Genomic DNA, 8,454 nt, shown 5'->3' with positions numbered 1-8,454 from the left:
TAGGTCATTGTATTGTAATTTCCATTTACATGTGACGCACTAAAATAAATTGTGACAGGATTGTCAACAGTTAAAGGATGGGTTTAGATGACTTAAGTGTATTGCGTCAGGAAACCACTTCGAAGAAACAGTAATTCGCTTTCGCAAAATTACATCCCCGCCCCTCGAGAATTTTCGGCCAGTAATTTCGCTTTTATTGGTATTTTCCCCGACTTTTAGCTCTCAGTTTTATTTTTGATCTTACTTCACCTAGAACTCTTAGGTTATTGTGTCATTGTTTATATATATATCACAAACTTAGCCTCCCCTTATATAAAAGTAGCAAGATTTGTATTTGGAAACTCAACATTCATTTAGTCTCCTCGTGCTAACCCAACGACCTCCTTTTCTTACATGTGAGCAATATTTTCTATTATTTATATAAAATGTTTGTCATTTGTTTAAAATTATAATTGCCTTAGGAATTAGGGTCTCTGTGATTTCGAGGTTGTTTCCAGAATTCTGCTCCTTTTTGAAGAACTATTCCTTGTATGGATTTTTTCTTTCGTTACTTTACTTTCACAGGCTTTTGTGCAATAACACACTATACCGTCTAGAGAGGTTTTATCAACAATAAGTAGTTAATAAAGAAATTATTAGTTGCTTTTGCTAATTTTCAAAACTGAAAGAAAACTAGAATTTGCCAAAATGAAGCCGGTACGCTATAGTCCATAACTGCCATAAGTAGTTACAGAAGAGATTTGTATTGTAACAAACAGATGTCAGTTTAACGATTTGTCTGAATTGATTTATTAGGAATAGACATTGTGAAAATGAGGTTAACAGTCCACAGGGACTATTATCTTAATATCAACATTATTTACATAATATTTCGATGACTTCAACCATCGAACGTCATCAAGTGTTTTAGAGATAAAGATTCTCGGTTCGTATCTGACCTGAGACCAGGTACACATTCAGAAATAATAAACTAAATGACAGGTGTATCAACCTGACAGTACCGTATGGTAGGTACAGGAAGTAAAGTAACGGGCTCACACAAAAAAGGAAGTCAGACGCTGTTGTTTTCGTTCCTACAATCAACATCATCACTATCACCATGAGCAGTAGCAATGGCACACAGAGTTATCTTCTCTTGACTATCTAAATATAAAGCAGGAAGTCAGCAGCGACGAAAATAGAAATATCCGTAACTGCCAGTCGTTAGCTGATGTAATTTTTAAAATAAATTTCAAAAAACAAATCCACATTTTTCTTTGAAAAATATTCCATTTCATATTGTTGTAAATTTTCAATGAAATTTTTACGCTGATATAAATCTCTAGCCGATATATTTTACAATTATTGTTTATATTTCTCTAAAAGCACACAATCCCATTGTTGTAAGTGAAAATGGCGCAGAATTTGACCAAGGCAGCCGACTTCATTGTGGAAAATAAACATTTGAATGAAATTGAGAAAAATCGATCTAAAATAGAGAATTATTTCAATATTAAGTTATATGATACGATATCGAATAATAAAGAAAACAAAAATAAAAATTTCAAGTGGATCCGAGTGGAAGGTGATGAAGAGGAGGACTGTCGAAATGCCAAGGTAATAAACACTTTTCTCTCTCTGTCTATATATTTGTTTATCATAAGTTTGTTTATATTTATGTGTATATAGATTCCAGTGTTTATGTATGTGTTTTTGTGTGTATATTTCTATGTATATATATATATATTTCTGCGTGTACGTTTACATGTATAAATGATTTTCTCTCTCTCTCTCTCTCGTCCTCAGTGTATATACATGTTTATGTATATATTGTGTTTTTGTGTGTGTGTATATAAGTTTATATACTTACTATGCATGTGCATGTTTATATATTTCTGTGTATGTATGTGTATAGGTATGTTTTAGTGTCTGTGTGTTTGTGTGTATATGTTTCTCGGTGTGTGTGAATACTCTCTCTCTCTCTCTCTCTCTCTCTCTCTATATATATATATATATATATATATACATATATATATATATATATAAACACACACACGCACGTGTGTGTATGGTATACAACACTCCCACCATGTGGATATCTTCCTGATATGCTCGTTCTGTTAGAAATAGCAGTCAAATGCCCTTCAATTCTCGCCGTTCTGTCTTAGAAAAATATGACACGTTGGAAATAATAGTTCTGGGCCCATGTACATTAAAAACAGACGGGATGGTCATTGTTGGAATGCTCTCAATCATAGGTATGCTCAGTCAGGGATCAATCTAGAGTTAAACATCAACTATTTTACATAAGCAGGTGAACGGCATAAACAAACACACACATTTATACATACATGTATATACGCATATCTTTAGATTTGCCATTTAATATATATATATACAAACTGGTGTAAATTCTTGCGTATATATCTTTGTATACACATGTTTATATGTTTTTGTTTGCTTGAGTTTAGAGTTTGAATCTGCGTGTTGTTTAGTCCTAGGTCAGATCTGTGGTCAGAGACGCTCCAGCTGTGATCATCCCATGTTTGTGTATATATCATTAAATAATATCTAATGTTTTAAGACATATGGTCTGGTTTGAGAGAGATTTGTTAGTTGAGGTTCGCAGTTTCATTTATATCTTCATACATAGACAATATAATAAGAGTTTTCGTCAACATAATGTAACGGTTATGTAATTTAAGTGCTCAGTTTGGTTTACCACTAAAACTCTGGTTTAAACTGCAATTAAAAAGTGTTGAGACTGACTGTCAGATGTGGCTAGAAGTGGTTTCTCCTTGAGCGGGTGGATATAGATTAAAATGGGGTGAGAGGTGGGGAAACGAAAAATCAAAACATTTGGGATCGCTCAAAAATATTAGACAGGAAATATAATCAGGGAGTCTTTTACAGTTGTTTCTAGAATAGTCAAACATGTGGAACATGATGTTGAGTTAGGATTCCATAAGCTAATTATACCTTCATCAGAGAGGGAGAAGTTAGAAAAATATTTTAAAAAATGAAGTAATATCTTGAATAGAGGATATTAATGCATTCAAGTTTGTCAAAAAATCAGAGTGAAATCGATGTGTTACACAGTTTCATGATCAAATAAATTATAAAGTTGTAGTCAAGGTCCATTAGCAGTTTCAAATGAGAATGTTTGATGATAACCCATGGCAGGGAACAGTAGAAGTTACCAGTTCCATTTCTGAGTAGAAAGGGAATTAGGCACTGGCAATGACCTTGCTCGAATGTTTTTCATGTGCCAGTAAGGTGACGCTGGTAACGATCACGCTCAAATGGTGCTATTTACATCCCACCTGCATGGAAGCCAGACAGGTGCTCTGGCAATGATCACGCTTGGATGGTGCTGTTAGCGCTCCACTAGCATGGGTGCCAGTCCTCGAATTTGGTTCAATTACAATTTCGATTTCACTTGCCCCAACAGGTCTTTGCAAGCAGAGTTTAGTGTCCAATGAAGTAAAGGTACGAATAAGTGGGCTGGTTACACCCCTTGCAGAGGCCACGGATTATGGTCTCACTTGGCTAGCTGGGTCTTCTCACGCACAGCGTATTTCCAAAGGTCTTGGTCACTAGTCCTTGCCAAAATAGCATAGAATTTTGTCAAGGATCTCTTCATCAGTGCTTACACCCAACAGCAGCAGCAGTAATAGTTAAGCATAACTGGACATAAAGAACGTCAGTGAACGTCTGAGGGTTGTTAGGGCTGTACACATATGAGCAGGATTCCATGTCGGCCTTCTGATAAGTGACCTTTTATGAATAACAAATTTGACCTTTAGCAGTGTAATGTGGCCACAGTCTGTGCAGGTGAGAACTTTCCCAGACCTTCTATCATACACAACACCCAGTACCTTTCCTGGCATTATGTTTCACTGTTTCATAAGCCATTTAAATTTTCTCAAACTGCAGGGTGTTCTTCCTCAGCACAGATCACCATTTGCTTCTGTTTCAATGTGACATGCTCCTAGTGATCGTTACTGATGTTCAAGGACACATAAAGTACTCTTATTGGAACTAAGAACTCATCAGGTCAGAAGACTTGACCATCCCATCGTTTATGATACTTGATGAAGTGACCTTCCATTCTGGGATTGTCCACTGCTTCCAGTATTTCTGTATCACATGAAAGATAAACATTTTAAACACTTTTATTCTTTTAAGTGTTTCAACTCAAAGACTGTGGCCATGCTGGGGCACTGCCAGTATTATCACCATCTTCAAAGGCCATTCTTTTGTGATTGGTTTTTGGTGAGGGAGGGAGTTCAATATTGCTGCCCGCTTTTGATTCTCTTGCTGTGATCTTCATTCATGTGGGACTGTAGACAGCAAGAGGTCAAGTTGTTTCTTGAAAATATCCACCCCTACCCCAGATTGGTTTTTTGGCAAGATATTAAATGACTATGGGCCTTTGAATCTTGAGCCATTGTAGTACATGGTCCTCACACTAATCACCACATCAAAATAGCTGTTCCATGTTACTACTAGTTTAACCCCAGGCAGATTTTCCGCCAGCTGATTATCAGTGCAGTGTTGCACCCTATACATTTCTAGCAGGGGGGAGCGAACCCCTGCCATCCTCTAGCAGACAACAGGATTGCGAGATTGACTCAGTTTTTGAGCTGGTTAGCTCATCCTCTGCTCACTGGAGTGTACCTTGACTATTACCCTGGCGGTCAGGTGCTTGCAACTGAGGATGAGCCAACCAGCTTGAAACAGAGACAGTCTTGCAACCCTGTTGCCTGCTAGAGGATGGTAGGGGTTCGATCCCCCCTGCTAGCAGTATATAGGGTGCAGCACTGTACTGATAACCAGCTGGCAGAAGATCTACATGGTGCTAAACTAGTAGTAATATGGAACTTTGATGTGGCAATTCACTTTATATATGTGTGTATATATATATATATATATATATATATATATATATATATATAAAGGATGGAGGTGGATATAGCACAGAAGTAAGTCTTTCAATTTAAGAAGGAATTTAATAAACATGATTTTAAAAAATTATATAAAGGAGATAATATCAGCTACGATGAATATCATCTTGTAAGATATCAGTAAAGATTTCTAAAAATTTGAAGTAAAAACTGTTTAAATTTAATTCAAGGATCCAGTGTACCAATACAGTAATGTATAAAGTGAAATTTTCTAGCTTTTATAAATACACTGAAAATTTTGCATTTGGGAAATGAAAGAGGGTCAAGAAGAAATAAGAGTCACGAGAAGTCAACAGAATCAAAAAATATAAACAGAAGGAAAAAGCAAGTGGAAAAAACTGAAATTGGTCCATTGGACCCAGTTGACAAAAGGTTTAACAAACTTAACTGACTGTACAGCAGCACTTCATATATAGTTTGTTAGGATCTTTAAATAACCAACGCTATTTCTTCTCATGTAAGGGATTTATATCAATTCAACATCTTGTATGTTCTTGTTGGTGTTGTTTAGCCCTAGGTCAGTCTGTCATAGAGCCACTGTGTTTTGTTGTTCAGGCAGAGGTCAGTCCATCCTGGAGCCATTGTGTGTTGTTCAGGCAGAGGTCAGTCTGTCCTGGAGCCATTGTGTGTTGTTTAGGCAAAGGTCAGTCTGTCCTGTATGCCTTAGTAGCCAGTATTGTTTAGTCAAAGGTCAGCTCCTTTTGTACATCTAACACAACACTGCTCTTTGTGGTATTCAGTTTTTAAGACAGTAAGATGTGATCTGAGGAAGAATTGGCTGCTGTTTCCAAGCACATTAAGTGTCCTCAGAAAGCCACTATGATTGGCTGATGTGTGTGTGTGGAGAACTAACATGAAATCGGTTTCTCCTACAACCGAATGAGTTCTCCTCCCGTTTTGCTGCAAAGATGAGAACTGTAGTTATTATGAAGATGAGTTGATTGATTTTGTTTTCTTAAAAATTAATTCCATTAATTGTAATTTCAGGAATATATACTTGCTATCACAGACCCAGCTGAGACAAAATACATGACAGTTGCAAAGGAAATACAATCCATCTCAAGCTGGAAATATTTCGAAACTATAGAAAAACAGACACGAGCATATATTGAGTTCTACCGTGACAACTTCCTCAAAATTTGTGGCTCTTCCTTGTCTGTAGCACTTGCTCTCTCTATTCTTGAAGACAAATTAGGGCCATACCAGCAGCTGACTCCACCTCAGTTCAAAAGTGGGGACATTGATGAATCTAAAAGCTTCAGGTCTTCAGCACTGTCCATAGACCATTCTGCTATTGTTAATTCAATAATGAAGAACAACGTCCAATTGCCAGACTTAATTGCAAGCTCAGGATTTCGGTCTGATAATGATGCCAACTGCAAACTGTCTGATGAACATTTTCTAGAGAATTTGGTGATAAGTAATGGAGCTTCTTCAACCCCTCCAAAATGTGACACTGTCAATGGGCAGCTGTTGGTGAATAAACCGTTACCATCAAGAAAGGAGGCACTCTCTGCAGAACGTTTGGATTTTTTCAGAAATCTTGCAAAGCAAATTGGTCATGAAGATCCTGATATTCAGGATGCTCTAAAGATTGCTTCTGAAGACACAAAACCATCTGATTTCATCAGGTTGTTGAATAGCATCAAAGAAGATCGAGAGATTGCTGAAACTGAAGACTGTGATTGTGAAGAATTTCATGCGACAGAATCGAATTTGGGTGCCAAGTCATCACTGCCAGATAGTTATGTGAAAATGCTACTAAATGACTATGAAGAAGAATCAGAACTGTCTTCTATTGAAGAACTGAAAAGGAGAAATCAGGCACGGCAAAGATGTCTACGGGAACACACTTTAAATGGTAAGAGTTGCCCCGTGACGCCTCCTCAACAGCAGCCGTTTCCACAGATTGAACATCTGAAAATGAAGAAAACAAAGAAGAAAACTTCCAAACAACCAGAGAATTTTGCAAATCCTTCCCCAACATACCCACTTTACCCTCAACCTCCTCCTCTTCTTGGCACTGACAGAGACATCCTCCCTTCCGTTGCTAACGCTAATCCACAGATTCCTGGTCACCAGCTTTACCTCAATAGAGATGTTGATAACCAATATACTCCATGCTGTAAAGGAACTCCACCAAAAGCTTCCTCTACCTCAGGTTCTATGGCAAAATCCAAAAATATTCCTGTAGCACAATCAGACAACAGACGGACAGCTTCCAACGTTCAGCAACCGAAACCTTTGATAGGACGAATTGATACTGGTTCTCCAAACAGTGGAATGTCTCCTGTTGTGAATGACAAACTGCGATATATTGTTGTCGATGGAAGTAATATAGCAATGACGTAAGTACTTTATTATTATTTTGTTAGTCATCTTCTCCATACTTCTCTTCTAACCACAAATAACTTCATCACCCTCCACTCTAATTACAGCACACCTTTCCAGAGTTTAATTACTTTTACCCTCTAACAATGTGAATGTCTCACTTTATTTGTTCAAATCCTGCTGGTCTAGTTTGTCTTCCACCATTTTGGAGTCAATAACAACCCAGGATGGTGGATTATAGAACTGTAAGATCAAGCTGGATACCTTGTGGTATTTGTTCTGGTTTTTTCCTCTTTTAATTCCCATCATGGCCTTCACAAAGGGTAAATTTATTCTGAAGCCTGGTTTAATGCTCCCACCTGGGACCATGTGTGTCTTTAGCAGAATCCATATTCGTTCTGTTATAAGCATTTGGGGGTCAAGCCCCAATTTGAAAATCCCTTCCACCAGTCACTGAGGCCATATAAAGGATCATGAGCACTGCCTTCCATCCCGGGGCCATAAACATTCTATAATCTTGTTTCCTCCACATTTCACTTATAGAACACAAAAACATCTGTATATACATGTATGTGTGAGTGTGTATATGTGTGTGTTTGTTATATACATGTGTATATATACCATACATGTCAATGTTGCTGGGGGTTGTAAGGATCTGCAAACACTGAACATAATACTAACATTCAGCCTTCAGTCTCCTGTGTTAACCCTAGTATAGTTCATTTATTTAATTATTTAAACTTGTTATCTCTTTCATCTAATCACCTGGCTTTCAATGTGCCAACAAGAAAGACAGATTCACTGTACAGGTGTTTAAGTATCTTAGAAATAGCAGCCAAACATCTCTTAATTCACTCCTTACTGACTTAAATAAAGACACACTAAACAATGTAGTCATGAAGATGACTACAAGATGGTTGTGCTTACAACAGCTTTAATCAGGTGTGCCTAATCAGGGCTGACTTAAAGCTAAATTGAATCAATAACCTGCTCTATATTCTCACCTGTGCCCCCCCCCCCCATTTACACTGATTACTCTTAAACAATTCTGACCTTTATCTACAGCTTTTATGAAATCAGCAAATTGTCAATGTATGTGTCAGTGACTGAAATAGCAATTTGATTCATCATTGTTGATTTGTGTTAGGAGGACAGTGTATATATATGTGCATGTGTC

General features: G+C 37.3%; 1 protein-coding gene across 2 annotated transcripts in view; it reads left to right on the top strand.

Moving 5' to 3' along the window:
* Positions 1-213: 213 nt before the first annotated feature.
* Positions 214-8,454, top strand: part of LOC106871285 (NEDD4-binding protein 1) — a 14,666-nt gene continuing 6,425 nt past the window's right edge. The window contains exons 1-3 of one of the 2 annotated variants that reach the window (XM_014917656.2): positions 214-395; positions 1,366-1,596; positions 5,934-7,294. In XM_014917656.2, the coding sequence (XP_014773142.1) occupies positions 1,393-1,596; positions 5,934-7,294 (1,565 nt within the window). In that variant the 5' untranslated portion in view covers positions 214-395; positions 1,366-1,392. Of the gene's footprint in view, positions 396-851; positions 1,597-5,933; positions 7,295-8,454 lie in introns of those variants that run through there. The other variant, XM_014917655.2, reaches the window with a different exon arrangement.

This window comes from Octopus bimaculoides, chromosome 20 (assembly GCF_001194135.2).
Source record: "Octopus bimaculoides isolate UCB-OBI-ISO-001 chromosome 20, ASM119413v2, whole genome shotgun sequence".
Lineage (NCBI taxonomy): Eukaryota > Metazoa > Mollusca > Cephalopoda > Octopoda > Octopodidae > Octopus > Octopus bimaculoides.
The sequence above is the reverse complement of the archived record's forward strand: the minus strand, read 5'-3'. Positions and strand labels throughout refer to the sequence as shown.